General features: G+C 42.1%; 1 protein-coding gene across 2 annotated transcripts; it reads left to right on the forward strand.

Annotated features, from left to right (window-relative positions):
- Positions 1-643: 643 nt before the first annotated feature.
- RBX1 (ring-box 1) lies at positions 644-18,318 on the forward strand (the record flags this gene model as incomplete). 2 transcript variants are annotated; one of them, XM_079140808.1, is made up of 5 exons in its annotated part: positions 644-784; positions 2,694-2,772; positions 9,300-9,370; positions 12,518-12,603; positions 16,849-18,318. In XM_079140808.1, exons 1-5 carry the CDS (start codon positions 707-709, stop codon positions 16,859-16,861), a joined length of 327 nt encoding a protein of 108 aa, XP_078996934.1. In that variant the 5' UTR covers positions 644-706. The 2 variants fall into 2 exon arrangements, with proteins under 2 accessions (XP_078996934.1, XP_078996935.1); XM_079140809.1 differs by lacking the exon at positions 16,849-18,318 and having other exon boundaries at positions 12,518-12,607.
- Positions 18,319-19,196: the final 878 nt, after the last annotated feature.

Genomic DNA, 19,196 nt, shown 5'->3' on the forward strand with positions numbered 1-19,196 from the left:
CCTCCCATGCTTCTAGGCCTCCTCCGTTTCTGGTAGGAAGGTGAAGGCAGGGCTGCTCAGTTCGGCCTTGGGCAGGCCATTTGGGGGGGGGGGTCTCCTTCCTCACCGCCGAGGCATTTCACGAGCATTTCCTGAACTAAAATCAGGAAACCCGACGGTGCCTAGGCCCTGGCAGGCCCCGGCCTCAGGCCTCGACGGGTGACGGCGCCTCGGGCCTGGTTTGGAAGCGGGTCAGGGCGTGCGGAAGGCCAGAGACCGGCCTACCTCGCCTCTTCCACCGCCCGGGCCTCACAAGCGGCGCTGTGGGCCGGGGCCAGGGCCAGCGCCAGGGCACAGGTCCTGGGCCGAGGCCGAAGAACCAGGCGCCGCCCCAGCCGAGGGAGTGCGGCCGCGAGCTTCCCTTGCCGCGAGCTTCCCAAGGGAGTGCGACGAGCGCGGGCCCTTCCAAACGTTTCCATCCAGCTTGCTCACGTCTCTCAGCTCTGCCTGACCCCGCCTCAGCCACTCGGGCCACCGCCTCCTTTCCAGCCGACGCCAGGCGGGGATCCCGTGCCAGTGCCTTTAAGGGGCGGGACCACATGACCCGCCCCCTCGCGCGCCAGTAAGGGGCGGGGTGTGGGAGGAGGTGCCCGGGCGTGGGGAGGGGAGCGCGGCGTGCGCCGCTGCGCAGGCGCAGTGACCGGGCGACGGACCGTGTGTTTCCAAAATGGCGGCAGCGATGGATGTGGATACCCCGAGCGGCACCAACAGCGGCGCGGGCAAGAAGCGCTTTGAAGTGAAAAAGGTTGGGTCTCGCCAGCGCTTTCCTCAGGGAAGCTAGAGAGGCGCGGATCTGGCTGGCAGGCCCGAGGATGACCGAGGCGCGAAGGAAAAGGCTTCATTTCAGGGCGTTCCTGGGACCGGGTCCCATGAAAGGAAGCCGGGGGGCGGGCCTTAGAGTTGATGGGCATGACGGCGGCCCACTGTTCGGAGCGGTGTTGGTTTCCCTGGGAGGCTGAGGGACCAATCACGTTGGTGCTTATTGAGATGCGTGGGGTTGCGAGTTGGCTGCGGGAGCCAAGCGCCGGAGCTGTCACTGGAGTGCTGAGGGTGGGGGAAGGGCAGGGTGGGGTGGGTGGAATGGGGAGTCCGAGCGACTGCGGCGGGTGGAGGATGGGGCAGTGCGGCGAAGGCCGGGAACCTGAGATCCCACGCACTGGAGGCCTCTGAGAAGCCCGCCGGGTGATCCCTCTGACCCGCCCCTTCTTGGAACTTGGGGTCCTCGGACTCTAAGTAGCCCCGACTTGGTCCTCGCCGAAGGGAGGCCTCCATTAGCGCCCTCTCTGGCCCTCACCCCCACTTAAATTCTCAACTGTAAAGCTTGGCTCTTCTGAGACGTCTACCGATTGTCACTGGGTCCCCCCAGTCCTGTGCTTTTCAGTCACGTCCAGCCAGATCCTCTTCAACAACGACCCCCCCCCAAAAAAAAAAAAAAAAAAAATTTAAGGCATGGTGGAAATTGGTCAAAGGAAAATGCGAGCCAATTTCTTGTGGCATTTAAGAAGGGTTGAGTACTAGTCTCAAGTGACCTGGTAAGAGTGGGAAAGGAAAAATGTGGAACGTGTCTTTTTGCATGAGATCCCTTTTAGTAGGTTGCCAACAGTTTGGGAGAGGAGTGTCGATTCTCGCTCAAGATGAAGTAAATAAGTCTATCAAAATGCAGATCCTGAAGGAGGGAAGATGTTATTCCTGCAGCATCTAGCTAAGCACAAAACAATATTTCCCCTCCTATGGACTTTTTAAATTCTTTTTCTTTTTCTTTTTGGTGACTCATTGTGGTCACTGCTGTAACGTGGTCACTCAGTTACAGCCGGCAGCCATATTGAAGAATAATAGAAGTAGTGATGTGAAAAGTGCTGAAGAAGTTTCTAGACCCTGAGAGCTGGGTTTGAAAGAGATGGAGGTTTGGGAAGTGGCACCAAATTAGTGGAGAATGGGGTGTTTGGAAGTATATATAATTGCAGAAGCGAGAGAGTTATAGTATTTAAATACTACTTTTTGATAAACTCTTACTGGAATTATCTTAACTAAAGGTCCAAAAGTTAAGGATATCGTTTATTTGATAAGCACTAAACAAAATCTAGTAAATTGTACTGATCATTATGAAGTAATCTTGTAAGTTTTAAGTGATGACCTTGTTCTGTGTACTGACACTGGGTAACTGGTTATCCAGCTTATCCCATGATTACCCACTTATGATCCAATCATCATCTTTGTTCATTCTGTTCTGAGCTTTCACTCCCTGCTCATACTTCCAAAGCTGCCTTACCAGCCAGTGTTTGCCTATGCAGATTTTGAGCTCTTGCAACTGCCAGAGAAACTGCACAATAATTTGTTTGTCCTTATTAAACCTAAAACAGACATTTCAAATTATTTCTAATTTGCTTACATTGATGGAGCTAAATTATTTTAAGCTATAGGGGAAAATTAAAACATTACTCATTACTTTCTATGTTCATATACTCAGTCTTTTAGAGAATGTGAAGGCATACAGGTAGCCTACTGTTGTCCTCTGATAAAATAAAAGAACAGTAATATCCAAAAATACCTTTGTTTGGTGGTCCCTGTCCCTATAGCTGCAACTGCAGCGTAAAATCCTAAGAAGCATGTGTGTCATAAGGCGAGTGCATTGTTCCCCCTTTTTCTCTTTGCAGTGGAATGCAGTAGCCCTCTGGGCCTGGGATATTGTGGTTGATAACTGTGCCATCTGCAGGAACCACATTATGGATCTTTGTAAGTAATTGGAGAAGGATGGGAGGAAGTTGAGGAGGTTACAGAGATGTGGCTGTCCTGAAGTGATCAATTTTCTTTTTCACAAGGATATGAACCATAGAGTGCTTGGGGTTTCTGCATCTAGTCTGTTGGTGTGTTCAAAATAAAAGTTTTTTGTTTTTTTGTTTTTTTTTTTTATGATGTCCTAGAAGCATACCCAGCTCTTAGAATAAATTACTAAATCTGAAGATGCCAAGGACACATTTAGAATGAATTGTGGACACAGGCACGGTTGATTCTTCCTGTGTAATTCCCATCTCATACACAGATATGAATGGAAGAAAATAAATTTTAAGCTAAAATATTCTGAGCTAGTTTTCGTTGGACTTGATTTATAGTTAGCCCTTCTTCATGTTCTGTGTTTACAGGTTCAAACAACCAGATTGCAAGTGTGTTATTTTAAATATTGCATCTGACTGGGTGCATTGGTATGCACCTACAGTCCCAACTACTCAAGATGCTGAGGCAGGTGGATGACTTGAGCCCAGGAGTTTGAGGCCAGCCAGGGCAACATCATGATACCCCATCTCAAAAAAAAAAAAAAAACAATTTCCACCAAACTTACACAGACCCTTTCCTTGAAATTATTCCCTAAACAACATGGTGTAACAACCATTTACATAGCATTTACATTCTGTTAGATATTATAAGTAATCTAAAGAACTTAAAGTGTGTGGGGGAAGATGTGCAGAGATTGGATGCAAATACTACACCATTTTATATAAAGGACATTTGATATCTGCAGGGTAGGTTAGGACAGGGCAGTCCTGGAACCAGTTCCCCTCAGATACTGAGTGACAATTGTATGAAGAAAGGTCTCACCAGGAATGGTGGTGCATGCCTGTCATCCCAGTGACTCAGGAAGCTGAGGCAGGAGGACTACAAGTTTGAGGCCAAATTCAACAACTTAGTGAGACCCTATTTCAAAAAAATAAAGGATTAGGGTATAGTTTAGTGATAGAATGTGTGCCTAGCATGTAGGAGGTCTTGGTTTCAGTCCCCAGACCACAAAAAAAAGAAATTGCCAGGCCGGACCTGTAATTGCAGTGGCTTGGGGGGCGCTGAGGCAGGAGGATCACAAGTTCAAAGCCAGCCTCAGCAAAAGCGAGGTGCTAAGCAACTCATTGAGACCCTATCTCTAAATAAAATGCAGAATAGTGCTGGAAACTCAGCCACTGAGTTCAATCCCTCTTACTGCCCCACCCCAAAGGAAGTCCAGGGAGTAAGCTTTTTGGTATTATATCCAAATATAGTAAAAATAGCATCATTGCCAACATCTAAATAGGTAATCATTGAGGTAAAGAAATTTCATTTAAATCTCCATATATTTACAAATAAGTCAACACTTAGATCTGATTATAGTTGTTGATGGACTGTAGAATGGGGCAAGAATATTGGTCATGCTGGGCACAGTGATGCATGCCTGTAATCATAGCAGCTTGGGAGGCTAAGGCAGGAGGATTATGAGTTCAAAGCCAGCCTCATAATTTATTGAGACCCTGTCTCTAAATAAAATATAAAAAGGGGCTGGGAATGTGACTCAGTGGTTAAGTGCCCCTGAGTTCAATCCCCAATACAAAAAAAAAAAAAGAGCATTGGTCACATCAGGAACAATTAAGGTTACTTTTTCACCCGGGTGCTAAAATGCTAAAATGGTTTCTTACTGAGGTGAGAAATGGGGCAAAGAAACTAAGCTTATAGAATTAGAAGTAGAGGCACTTATTGTTTTAGATCACTCTTGTATATTTCCACATCTTGAGCCCTCTTCTGCTCACCAGTAGTTTCTTGGGCCCTCTTTCCATTCCTGAAGAGCCATGTTTTTTTTTTTTTTTTTCCTTCTTCCTTCCTCTTTTTGGTACCAGGAATGACCCAGAGGTACTTAACCACTGAACCACCTTCCCAGCCCATTTTTTATTTTTTATTTTGAGATGGGACTTTGCTAAGTTGCTGAGGCTTTGACTTGTGATCCTCCTGTCTCAGCCTCCTGAGCTACTGAGATTACAGTCATGTGCCACTGTGCCTGGCTGCCATGCCTTTTTTTAGGGTCCTTATATTATCATTGCTTCTGCCTGGAACATTTTACACTTCTTCTCCCTACTTCTGTCTGACACAATAGTATCCAGTGTAAGCCACAAATGTGAGCACATTCAGAATTAAAAGTTTTGTACCCACATTAATAACAAACAGGTAAAATTGATTTTAATATTGTATTTTATTTAACCTGTGGCAACCAAAATATTTTCAACATGTGATCAATGTGAAAAAAATGTAAGATACAGTACCGGTAGTGTAGCTTACTGGTAGAACACCTGCTAAGCATGTGTGAGAACCTGGGTTGAATCCCTAGCACCTCAAAAAAAAAAAAAAGAAAAAAAAGCAGATACACTATTTTACATTCTTTGTTTTTTTGTACCAAGTCTTAGTAATTTAGTGTGTTTTTGTACTTAAGCACATCTCAATTCAGACTAGCCACATTTCAGTTGTTCAAGCCACATGTGGCTAATGCTTACATTATTGGGCAGCATAAGACTAACCCACAGTTGATCTTTGAATTTCACCTTGAACTTTCTTCTTGGTGAGGGTAGTAGATATTGAACCCAGTGGTATTCTACCACTAAGCTATATTTCCAGTCCCCAAGTCATTTATATTTTGAGAGAAAGTTTTTGACGAGTTGCTGAATCTTGCTTTGAATTTATAATTCTGCCTCAGCCACCAGGTTGCTGGGATTATAGGCATGCGTGTGCCACTGTACCTGACTTTGAAGACATTTTCTATATTTTCCTGGCCATGCTTACATAGAGCACTCAGGCTATTGCGGTTCAGTTGAACATTCCCAAGATATCCTGCAGTTTGCCTTCATATTAATGATTTAATTAGGTATTCTCTGTCATGTCCATGTTATGTAGTATTGTATAGCTAGCAAAGTGTCCAGTACATAATAAATTCTCATTAAATATTTGCTAGATAAATAACAAAAACAAAATGGCAGAATAGTTTGATCATTGCAACTTGGAAACATGAATCAACTATTTTATATCAGCAGTCATGACATGTGCTGGTAGTTGACATTTCTTGGCTGCTTTGAGCTTTGACCCTGTTTTCTTTTTCACACCACAATCAAAGCAAGTCAGCCACTACCATAGTGTTTAATAGATGGAAGGAACCCATCACAGACAAAAACACTCCCAGTTTTAAATGTGTTTGGGTGGGTTTTTGATTGTGTGCTTGACAGTTTCTGTGCCTTGCATTTTACAGGTTGTACACAGAAATTTTACTGTCTTGAGACTCTCATCTGAAAATAGTTAATGATTTTATATAGCCCTGATTTTTTCCCCCAGCCTCTACATTAGGTGTGCCTCTCTGGATGCAAGAGAACACTTCTTGGGAAGACCACAAAAGACAAATACCATTTATGTGCGCTCTTCTCTTAGAGTTGAATACTTGTGGGTTCATTGTAAAATTTCATTAGATACCTGTTCTGTTTCGTATTTTAAATGCCCAATGAAGTAGAATATTGAACTCAACAAAATATTATGAGTGTATTTTCTTTTTTAAATCATGTCCTTTTTCATATTAGTGAGTATATCCTGGCATTTTACTAGGTACCAGGTTAAAATGGTAAATGAGACCAAGTCTTCACTCTTAAGAAATGTACGCCTTTGTCTGGCATGGTGGCACACAAGAAAGAAATGTACCCCATTCATATTGACATTGAAGAGAAACCTGGTACTACAACTTTAAAAAATAAATGGATTTCTGATTTTTATAAAAAGACTTTTTGTTAAAGATGAAAACAAGTTTTTGGGTTGTTTATGCTGGGAACTGAACCAGGACCTCATATTCTATCACAGAGCTACACCCCAGTCTGGAAAACTGGAATCTTGATTTAGCAATGGCCATTTTCCAATAAATGTGATCTGGCATTAAAAGGATAATTATATACATAACAGCAAATAAATAAAGAATGGTTATGGCTGTGTCCTACTCAGACTCTCCTACAAAACATTCTTGGTCTGAAGACTTACTCTTTGAGTCTACATTACTACTACAAGCATTCCTATAGTTTTGTATTCATTTTACATTGTCCCATATCTTGGTTGTTTTAAATAGCTGTCGAAATACACATTCTACAAGGTGTTACTTTCTTTTAAATTTAAAATTTTTTTCCTTTAAGTTATACATGACAATAGAATGTACTGTGAATCTTATTCCACATTAAGAGGGCACCTTCATCTTGCACCCGGCCTTCACCCATAAAGACCTTGGCATCTTTGTAAAACTATGAATCCATCATTGTTTTGAAGATGTGAAATCAGTCCACTTTGCAGAGAAGCTCATGGCTTCCCTAGCAGTCCTTTGGTGGTACCATTGTTGTATCAGAGTTTAGAAGTTCCCAAGCTTTATAAATCACATAAGCTCTGCCTTGGCAGGGTGTATGTAGTTGTCTGTTCACTGTAGACAGTGAACAGTTCCTGCCCCTGTTTAAAGTAACTTGACTCAACCCCAATCCTCCCTCTCTTGCACTAAAAGCCTGAAAACAATTTTTGCTTGTTTGTTGTGGTGCTCGGGATTGAACCCAGAAGTGTTCTACCTCTGAACTACATCTCCAGCCCTTTCTTTTTTTTTTCTTTGAATTTTATTTTGAAACAGGGTCTCACTAAGTTGCCACAGGCTGCCATCAAACTTGTGATCCACCTGTCTCAGCACCTCGAGTTGCTGGAATTACAGGCATGCACCACTGTGCCTAATTCATAATGTCATTTGATAAATGTTATAAAAAAATAATAAGTATTATGAGTGCTTGAAGGAAAGGAAAACGACTCAGCAAGGGGGTTAGAAGAAGCTTCAGTCCGGAAGCAGGGATTTAAGTTGGATCTTGAATGACAGGAAGGAGAGTGGTGGAGGGGAGAATGGACCATATCACAAAGGGGGCTTGAGGAATTCCTGAGGTGAATGTGCCATGGCCACAGCCAGAAGAACTTACCTTGAAACTTTGGGTTTTTACTTTAATAGTAATTGAGGCTTTTACTTAGCTTGTTTCATAACACATAGTCTTCACGTTAGAGGATCCAAATTGACATCAGATTTTATTTTCTCTCTCTTATATATCATAGTGTATTCATAGCTCCATTAAATTCTTTTGTGTGTATGTGTGAATTTTAAAATATGGAATGCTGTACAAATTTGCTCTCATCTTGCACAAGGGTCATGCTCTTACTTTCTGTGTCATTCCAGCTTTAGTATATGTGCCACTGAAGCAACCATGCCCTGAGAAATTTTTTTCCTTTTTTTTTAATTAGTGCATTATAGTTATGATGGGATTTGTTGTTACATATTCATACATGCACACAATATAACAATTTGGTCAGTATCACTCCCCAAAACTTCCTCCCCTCCCTCCCCAATAAATTCTTAAATATACATCACAGATCCCAGTCTCTCTGTTCTTCCCAGATGACAAACCAAAGTCACTCTGTAGTGTGAATCAGTGGCAAAAGCAAGTTCTGTGATTTCAGATCCTTTGCCTTTCATAATTTTGAGGGGGGTGCTTATTACGTGATATCTCTTCCCCTAAGATACCCATTAACATCTCAGCATTATCTTTTTACAGTTTTACCATTTTCCATTTGTGATAGTTTGAAGTAATTATACCCTACTAAATCCTGGTCTTCCCCAAAGCTTTTTATTCTTCAGAAGGGAAACTCTTTGGTTATCATCTTCAGAAAAAGCAAACTCTATATTAGTAAATCTTATTCTTTGAATATTTATCCCCAGTGGAGCTTTACCCATCAGTTCTCAATCTCAGATTTTTATTCTCTTTAAATTTTCTTCTCTTCCTTTATAAAATTGATATTTGGGTACATTTGCAGTTATTTGCTTGACTTCAAAGACAACATCACCTCACAGGCAGCTAGCATCACACAGAGGTGGACCTCAAATCTAACCTTTCAGCTTAATAAGTTTGCTTAGCTTGACAGTGATTTGAAGAATTTTGAGTTGATGCTTGTACCCGAAGGTGCACAAGGACCTCTTCACCCCTCCACCTTTTACTATGCTTCTACTGCAGTTCAGGTTCCTTCCTGACCCCTTTAGGGACTGGAGGGTTACCCACTAAGACTTTGGGCTGTAAGGCCTGGGTGCTGGAAGGGCCTAAGAGGAAGCGTTCAGCAAAAATAGGGAAAAGAGCAGCTCTGAGAACAGCAAGTCATCAGGTGACTTAACCAAATTTACCAAATTTGGTGGAAGCACATTTTAACAATTCAGGTTATGCTCAGATTTTAAAAGCAGTTTTCCTATTTTTTAACACAGTTTTAAGCAAGAATAGGAAATCTTGCTGCTAAGTCACATTGCTATCTATTCTACACCCTTTTTCACATTCATTAAAAAACAGTTATGGCTAATTAACCACCTGAGGATTGCTTAGCTGCTCCAGGTTGAAAGGTTGCTGCTCCCAGGTCCAGTGATTCTGCTCCTCTTGTTCCCACAGGCATAGAATGTCAAGCTAACCAGGCATCTGCTACTTCCGAAGAGTGTACCGTTGCGTGGGGAGTCTGTAACGTAAGGAAACGTCTTTACCTATCAGCATGGCTTGTAAACATATTGCCACTTTTCCTGCTTTGCCAGTCTTGAAAATAACTAGGAAAAAAATGACTAGCCCACCTTTCTCCCAAAAGGTATACAAATAGTACAAAAGATTTTAAATCCTCATACTGTTCACCTGTAACAGGATAAACATAATTAGTTATTGCAAAGAAGTATTAGTTTGTCTTAATTATGAAGTACACCTAGTTTTGTTTGCAGTATTTTGAGGATTTGTCTTTGGGACAGACCTTTTTAAGATCAAGTGTCTGTGGAACTAAGATTGGTGGATAAGTTGAGTTTTTAAGTGTGTGTGTGTGTGTGTGTGTGTGTGTTTTAAATGTGGTAAATGAACTGAGTTAGGATTTTTTTTTTTTTTTAATATGGCTCATCAAAAAGAAAAGAGCAGATGTGGTGGCATACACCTGTAATCACAGTGACTCGGGAGGCTGAGGGAGGAGGATCGTGAGGCCAGCCTCAGCAATAATATAAAAATTTTAAAAAGGACTGGGGATGTGATTCAGTGGTTACTGGGTTCAATCCCTGGTACCCCAAAAGAAAGAATTTTTTTAAAAAAAGAAAAATATGGCTCATGCCAGAAATGTTTTGTGTCTGTATGTGCATTGTATGTGTCTGGCCTTCCAGGGTATGACAGCTGTGAAGGGTAACACATCAAGTGTCATTTCTAGCATGTGTTGAAAAGTCATCCTTTGAGCCATATAGTCTTAGTCACGTGAGTTAAAGTTGTCCTATCCAGGCCTCCTGTGCCAAGGGGACAGAGCCCACAGCTCCCAACACGACACAGGGAGTTCCAGGTTCTGGGGACTACCAATCCATGTCTTATTTACTAAGTGACTTCAGGCCAAGGTATTTAACGTCTCTAATCCTGGATCCCTTCATGTAAAATTGGGTGGATAACAGGCCACATAGAACTGTAGTCAAGATTAAGTGGTTTAATGTTAAAAAATGTTTGGAACTTTGGGCACATAGTCAGCATAAGCTTGTGTTAACAACTCTAAGTAAATGGAAATTTAGGGTTGAGGTTGTGGACAGACGATAGTGCTCAGTGCTCTTTTGTGTGATTTGAAACTCCTGTCTCTACCCATGCCTGTGGTGCATATTCTTCATCTTCCGTCAGGACCCTTTTGCCAGTTTCACAGTAGTCCACATTGGCCAAAGGATAACTGTCATCATTTGTGGGGATATAGAGAGTACATTGGGCTGTTTGCTCTCCTTGACATTCAGGCATATCTTGAGGATCATATTCCTTTGTGTGGAAGGAAAAGGGGTGGATTTCCCCATTAGTTTGGCTAAGGAAAGACTCACTTAGAGATCCTGCCATGAAGGAGGACAGGCATAGTGTGCTAGAAGCCAGTCTTGAGTGCTAGTTCTGAGTCTTCTACAAACCGGCTCCATGAATTAGGCAAGTCACTTGTCTGGGTTTCAGTTTCCTGTCTGTAAAGTTCAGATAATACTATCTGTCATGCCTGCTTGCCAGGGTTGCTGTGAGGCTCAACTGAGGTAATACATGTCAGCATCTGCAAACTGTGGAGTACTGTCAAGTCCCCTCTGTGAATTGTACATTGTCTGCTAAATATACCCACTAGTATGTCTTAGATTACTAATGGGAAGAAAGTTGGGATCAGAATGCTTAGGGATGTTGCCACCTGCCCTGAAGTCTCATTTGAAGCCTCACTTGCCCTTGAGCACTTGCTGTCGTCCCAAGGACTTGGGTAAAGGTCCCTGTGCTTCAGCAGAGTGCTTAGTAGGGGAAGTGGGAGATGGAGGTGGGTATCTTGCATGCCCTTGCATGAGCCTTTTCCCAGCACCTGGGGTTGAGAAAAATGTCTCGGCTTTCTGCCTCTTGGAGAATCTGCCTGTTTCCTTTTTCACGTTGAGTTGTATGAGAGTCAGCAGGAGTGGGATCTTCCAGAAGGCTGTCATTCTGTAAGAATGGAATGATGAGAGTCCACAGTGTGCTAGGTGTGGATCCCTTTCTCAATTACTGAATTATATTTTTGTTGCCAATAGACAGTTCACAAAATGATAATCTATGTGGTAAGATTTCTTAGGGTCCGTGAGTATTCTGGGATACATAATCAGATTTCAAAGTTGTTATTAAATCAAGCGTACAAAAGCTTTGGTTTTGTTGGGGTGTGTCTGTATTCCTCTCCTGTGCCCCACCAATCACAGATTAAATGAGGGGGAATCCTTGTTGCTCCTCTTAATGCTCTCCTCATATGAGTGGGGCAGGAGGAAGAAAAGTGTCCATTGCAGTCCCTAACTAGCATTTGCATGTCATCAACTCACACCAAAAGGCTGCACACAGATTCTCCTTTTCCCAAATCCAAGCCAACTCCTAGTCGCCTGTCGGTTACCAGTGTTCTTGGGATTCTTGCCTTTTTACTTCCTGTCTTCGTCATGAAAACAGCCTGTTGATACTCTTTCAGCTGCTTATATATAGCTTGTACCTCAGAGTACTTTTCTTTTTAATCCCAGTTTTCCTTTTTACAACAAAATTCTTCATTAAAGCCTTATTAAGTGCTGAGCTCTTGTGTTATCAGTATTATTTATGAATGAATTTGGAAGTAAAGTTCCTTTGATTAGAGTTGAGCGGGGAGGAACCTATCTTGGTCCTGGGTAGCAGTGGCAGTGTACTCCCTACAGAGGGAGAGGAGCCTCATTCTTCACGGGTAGAGGAGGCTAGAGGCTGGTGGCTGGTGACTGGTGACTGGTGACCAGGATTGGGGAAGTTTGGAATCTGTGTGTGCCCAGATCCTCCTTTCTCAAGGAAAGTAGAAGCATCCCCTAATAAGCTAAATGGAACCAGCAGCCACATTCTATATTCCTTAAAGAGAAGAGAAGAGAGCTCACTGCAAGAACATACTCTGTGCTCCCTAAATAATTGCTTCAGTAATACTGGCATCTCTAACAAATGTGTTTGTTGGAAATATCCTTGTACAAGGGGACCGAGGTATGGTCCTTTGTAGAACTTTTGCCCGTCGTTATTTGCTCTTGTTCTCCAACCTGTGGTATATATCGCTGCACTGTCTGGTGAGAGATATTGTCAATAGATGGTGAAGCTTGCACGGAATTGTTTTTAATAAAATACATCTTTTCTTTCAGCATGCTTTTCACTTCCACTGCATCTCTCGCTGGCTCAAAACACGGCAGGTGTGCCCGTTGGACAACAGAGAGTGGGAATTCCAAAAGTAGGTATCTCTGGCCCTTGGCACTGTTACAGACCTGGGCTTTGTAGTTAGTCCCATTTACTGACTTGCCACAGGCTGAAAAAAGATGGAGACATGGAACATGGCTTGTTTTTTAAACTAACTTTTGGTTAATTAAACAAGAACTTGCGGATTAGCCAACATTAAAAGTTTGCAAGGGCTGGGGAGATAGCTCAGCTGATAGAGTGCCTTCCTCGCAAGCACAGGGCCCTGAGTTTGATCCCCAGTACTGCAAAAAAAAAAAAAAAAAGTTTGCAGCCTGGACTGAGTATAGTGGCACATGCCTGTAATCCCAGTGACTTAGGAGGCTGAGGCAGGAGGATCAGGAATTCATAGCCAGCCTCAGCAAAAGTGAGGTGCTAAGCAACTCAGTGAGACCCTGTCTCTAAATAAAATACAATATAAGGCTGGGGATATGGCTCAGAGATTGAGTACCCCTGAGTTCAATCCCCAGTACCCCCCTGCCCATGGGCCTGGGGTTTCCCAGCCTTCTAGTGTCTGTAAAAGTAGATATATGCACACTCAGTGGCGCACACCTGTAATCCAGTAAACTCAGGAGCCTGAGGCAGGAAAACTGCAAGTTTGAGGACAGCCTGGGTAATTTAGTGAGACCCTATCTCAAAAATCAAAAAAAATTTTTTTAAGAAAAAATAAAGTAGGTAACAGGGATATGGGCTGGGGAGATAGCTCAGTTGGTAGAGTGCTTGTCTTGCAAGCACAAGTCCCTGGGTTCAATCCCCAGCACCGCAAAAAAAAAAAAGATAACAGCGATATGCAAACTATTACATTTATTTATTTATTTATTTATTTATTTATTTATTTATTTTGTACCAGGGATTGAACTCAGGGACCTTAACCACTGAGCCATGTCCCCATTTATTGATTTATTTTTTGGTATCAGGGATTGAACCCAAGGGCGCTGAACCACTGAGCCACATCTCCAGCCCTTTTTATTTTTTATTTTAAGACAGCTCTCACTAGATTGCTTACAGTCTTGATAAGTTGCTGGGGCTGGCTTCAGACCTACAGTCCTCCTGCCTTGGCCTCCTGAGCCACTGGGATTACAGGCATCACATTCCTATTGGTTTAGCTCGTGCTGATTCTGATTAATTCTAGTACAGCTTTTTGACTATCTTGATTTTTTTTTTTTTTTCTTCTTTTTTTAGTATTTTGTGGTACTGGGGATTGAACCTAGGACCTCACAAAAGCTAGACAAGTGCAAGACAGGGTCTTGCTGAGTTGCCTGGACTGAACTGCTTCAGTCTTCTGAGTAGCTGGCACAGGCATGCACCCCCTATGCCCAGCCCCTTGATTAAATTTGTATTACATAAATCATGGCATGGTAAACTTTTAATTCAAGTGATTAAAAGGCTACTGCACAAAAATGAGTCTATCTCCATATATGTACTTGCATATATATGGGTGTTTCTTTTTCTTAACATAAATTTAATCCTATTTTTTTTTCATTTTTTTTATATTTTGAATATATTTATAGCACACTTCTTTCTTTGTGTAGATGTATCATTTTTTTAAATCGGTCCCAGTTGATTGACATTTGGGTTTCCAGTTTCCACTGTTCAAAGCAGTGTGTAGGGATGAGCATCGTTATACATGAGTCTCCGTGTGCGTGTCCAAGTATATGTGTAGCAGTAATTCCTAAAGAGGGATTTCTGGGTGAAGAATATGTGAATTTTTACTTTTGATAAATAGTGTCAGTTTTTCCTTTCCCAAGAATATGTGTCATTCACATTCCCAGTGACAGTGCAGCCGAGTGCCTCTTTCTTCATTTCCTGCCAGTGCTCTGTGTCAAACTTTTCCATCTTAGCCACTCTGACAAGTGAAAATTAGGATTCAATTTACACTTTTTTAAGTTTTTAGTGGGGCTGGGCAAATTTCTTTTTTTTTTTTTAACGTTTCATACAATTTTCTGGAACTGCCTAGGAGTGTGTATGTGTGTCCTGTCTGTTGTTTACCTGTTGAATTATTGATCATTTTCATTGTCATCTATTTATGGAAAGGGGTATTTTCATGTAAATAAAAGTTTCTGGTGGCACTCGGAATTGAACCCAGTGGTGCTCTACTACAGAGCTACATCCCACCCCTTTTTATTTTATTTTGAGACAGGGTGTCACTAAGTTGCTCAGTCTGGCCTTATACTTACCATCCTTCTGCCTCAGCCTCCCAAGTAGATGGAATTACAACTGTGCTGTCATGCCTTGTTGCTAAATATGAGTCTATATAAACAAGATATTACTCAGTTTTTTAAAAACAAAAATATTGGATTATTTAGTTCATGAAATGTTTGGGAATTACTTATTAGTACAGTTGTTTTGCTTTTAGATTCAATAATTTTTAAAAATGTAATACTTGTAGGTGAACAGCATGCCTTTATCTTATTTGTTTGTTTATTTATTTATTTTTGGTACCAGGGATTGAACTCATGGGCATTCAACCACTGAGCCACATCCCCAGCCCTGTTTGCTGAGGCTGGCTTTGAATTCCTGATCCTCCTGCCTCTGCCTCCCAAGCTGCTGGGATTACAGGAGTACACCACAATGCACCTTTTTATTTGTTTATTTTTATGTGGTGCTAAGGATTGAACCCAGTGCCTCACATGCTAGGCTAGCGCTGTGCTACTGAGCTACAGCCCTATATCTCAGTAATTTATTTTGGTAAAGAACTTAAGAGGTATCAAATGCTTAATCATTTTTTAAGATACTTACCAAATATTCACTGTGTCTCAGACTATGTGTGAAGTAATGTAAGCACAAGTAGTGTAAGACATAAAAATGTTTCTGATAGGAATGTTCTTCCCAGGTAGAAGAACTTCCCTAAGTTTTCAAGAGGACTTTGTAATTGGCTCTGCCTTAGAGCCGACCCAAGGCTCCATTTTAGACACACAGTCTTGTGCTGCCCATTACATGCATCCAGGGCTAACCAAGAATTTAGGAAGGTGATGAACTGCTCATGTTGGGTTTGGACACTGCTGCCTTACCTAACCGGTAATTTTCCCCGGTGTTGGTTATCAGTGTTTTGGGAAAACAGTTGAGAGGAACAGATTCTTACTTTTGTTTTTTTCTTTTTGGTGGTGGCGGAGGGGGCGGGTTACTGGGGTTCAACCCAGGAACCTTTTTTCACTGAACCTGGCTGTGCTGGTTCTTTTTGGGCAGTTTGCCTCTGGTCAAAGTTATTTATCATATGGATAGAGACAAGGACACCAGAACTCTGGATCTCAGCTTCCACCATCCAGGACTATCAGATTCGTTAAGTACTTCTCATAAGCAGTCCACTTGAACATCGTCTAAAAAAAAGGCAGTGTGCCAAATTCCACTCAGGTTAGAGCTCCAATGTATGTTAATGGGCTGCAGAAACAACCTAGAAGTTGTCTTATCAGATTAAAGAATGATGAAAGATGGGTGTGGTGGTGGGAAGCGGAGTCAAGAGGGTTATAGGTTCAAGGCCAGCCTCAGGAATTTATTGAGACCCTGTCTCAAAATAAAAAATAAAAAGGGGTTGGAATGTAGCTCAGTGTAAAGTGTCTGGGTTCAGTCCCCAGTGCCATTTAAATAAATAAATAAATAAAGATTCAATAAGTTAAATAACGAAGGGTCTTGTGTTTCAGAAATTTATATGTAGAAAAAATTTTCTGGCCTTATTTATCTTATAATCTTGTTAGGGTCAGACTTGGTTTTCTGGGGAAATCTCAACCCCCTGAAATTCATGCCTTGTTTCCCCACAGTTCTCTGTGAGGTGCTGAGTGGAATCAGCTATAACTGGAGCTGGTGATAGATTTTGAAATTGAAGTCTGTTCCATTGCTGTCCTCGCTGTTTGCCTTACCAAGCTTCCTGAGCACTAGAATCGAGGTGGAAACGGGCTCCGTCGCCAGGGGAGACGGGAAGCTCTCAGGCCGTTTCTGAGCCACTGGTGGGGGAACTGATGGAGTTCCCTTTCACAGCCACCAGCAGCAGCTCCCCCTTCTCACCTCCCTAATAGTGCCCAGCATCTGTGTTCCCTCAGAAAAGCTGTCCTCAGGAGGGGTGACAGGAGGGGGAGGGGCAGTGAAGAATGGGCAAAGGTCGGCTTGGTCCTGGTCTTGGAGCGCCCTTGTGATCACTCACTTCTTCCCGAAGTTCTAACTACGCGGCTTTCACTCATATGCTTAAGGAGGTTTTGTAGTCTCGGGAAATTATTGTGAGATTAAAGATGTGATTTACTTTGTCTTTCAGGTATGGACACTAGAAAAAGATCATTCTTCCATCAAGCTTAACTGTTTTGTTACTCATTTAGTGACTTGCCCTCCTGTTACTTAATTATAAAATAGATAGAACTGTGTCTTTTCTCCTTTGTCTTTTCAGTTTGCTTCCTGCAACCATATTGTATTGTGTGTCTAATAAAGTCCAGTTGAATTCTAGAATGGATGCTGTCTCTTGTGTATGTGGAAAAAATGGACATAAGCAAAAGTTCCCCTCTGCCAGAACTGGAAAGCTAGCTTTTTACTGTGAAGTATGTGTTCATTAGTGCTAGAGCAAGGACGTCCTAGAGTGCGTCACTTGGTCACAAGGAATTTGGCCTAGCAAGGGGCAGTGTGGATCACCTGAAGACTCTGGTCAGCTCTGTGTTCCTCCTCTGCAACATCAGTGGCAGCTGAATGAGGGAAGAACATGGAACTTCGAGTCATCGAACTCAACCAAGTCTGGTTCCATAGCCTGTTCCTGTTGGCAACCTCGGGCGAGTGGATTCTGCTCTGAGTTTTCCTCTCTAATGTGGGCTTCTAAGGACTACATGACATCATGTGGGCACAGTAAGAGGCCTTGTATGACATAAAACTACTGTACAAATGTTAGCTCTGATTGTATAGGACATGTTACTTTCTCTTAGCTTAGAAAAATAAGCTTTAAAAAAATTGTAATGTATAAACTTAACTGACAGTAATTTTGAACTCAAGTTAAAAAAACTTGTCAGACTTGGGTTGAGGCTCAGTGGTAAGGCACTTGCATATGTAAGACCCTAAGTTCAATCTCTAGCACCATAAGAAAAAATGTTTGTTTAGCCAGATACAATGGCATGCACCTATAATGCCAGCTACTTTAGAAGCAGAGACAGAGGATTACTGAGCCCAGATGTTCAAGCTCAGCCTGGGCAATAGAACAAGAACTTAACTTTAGAATGTTTGGGGCTAGAGGTGTAGCTCCGTGATAGGGCACTTGCCTACCATGGAGGAGGCCCTGGGTTCCATCCCAAACACTATAAAAAAGAAAAACTGATGTCCTTTTAAATTGAATTAACCAGAGTTCAAGTTTCCCTCATCACACACCCCTTTGCAGTTTGTTTCAATATCTTGGCTATGGAAGGATTTGCCTGTTCTTATACTAATTAAATGGTTATGTAGAGTCTTCAAGTGAGAAGCAGTGGAGTTTATTACAGTGGTTTTTGTGTGGTCTGAGGGTTCCTGGCAGTTTGTGAATCCCTTTCAGGGGGTTCATGAGGTTCTCCCTCCATCTGCAAATCCATATGAAACCACTTTTTCTTTATTTACTTCAACCAAAGCAACATATCAAACCAACAAGCAGACTTGAGTATCCAACTGTCTTCTATTAAATTAGATGTAAATGAGATTGGTGAAAATGTGAAATAGTGCTACTCCTTTCTTTTGTTTTAAAAATGATTTTAATAAAAGTATTTATGTTAATATGTGATGTTTCTGTACTTTTTAAATTATTTTTAAGATCCCTCTGTTGTGCCAGGTGTAGTAGCATACACCTATAATCTCCGTGATACTAGAGGCTGAGGCAGGAGGATCTCAAGTTTAAGACCAGCCTCAGCAACTTAGTGAGGCCTGTCTCAAAAACCAAAAGAGGGCTGGGAATGTAGCTTAGTGGTAAGAGTTCAATCTGAGTTCAATCTCCAGTACCACACACACGAAAATACTACTTAGTGGGTGCTGGGGCGTAGTTCAGTGATACTGTGACTAGCATGTGTGAGGCCTTGCGTTCCATCCCCAGCATCAAAAAGAAAAAAAAAAAAAAAAACACAAAACTCGGGTTCTCAATTTTCAGGATCATAAAAGGGGTTCTGAGGTTAGAAATTTTAAGAACCTCTATCTTAAAATTTAAGAAATTCAGCTGGGTGTGGTGGCACACACCTCTAATCCCAATGGCTTGGGAGGCTGATACGGGGATTGCAAATTCAAGGTCAGCCTCAGCAACTTAGCAAAGTCCTAAGCAACTTAGTGAGACCCTGTGTCAAAAAAAGTGGGTGGGGATGTAGCTCAGGGTTAAAGTACCTCTGGGTTAAATCCCCAGTGCCAAAAAAATAATTAAGAACTTCAATGTCTAATGGGAATCAAACTCGTCTTCCCCTGTGAGCGCCCACATTGTTCCTGTTAACACAAGCACTAAATGGAAGCACTGCTCCTGTTACCATTTTAGGGCTACCACCTTCTACAGAAGAACCTTCCTGTAAGCCCTTTCCAGTGGGCATTCAAACTGCACAAATACTTCCTTAACAAATGCATTACATTTCACAAGGGTGACACATCTGGAGAGTTCTGCCTGGGTGTTCATCAGGATTCTTG

Source organism: Sciurus vulgaris (genome assembly GCF_902686455.1).
Source record: "Sciurus vulgaris genome assembly, chromosome: 5".
Taxonomy (NCBI): domain Eukaryota; kingdom Metazoa; phylum Chordata; class Mammalia; order Rodentia; family Sciuridae; genus Sciurus; species Sciurus vulgaris.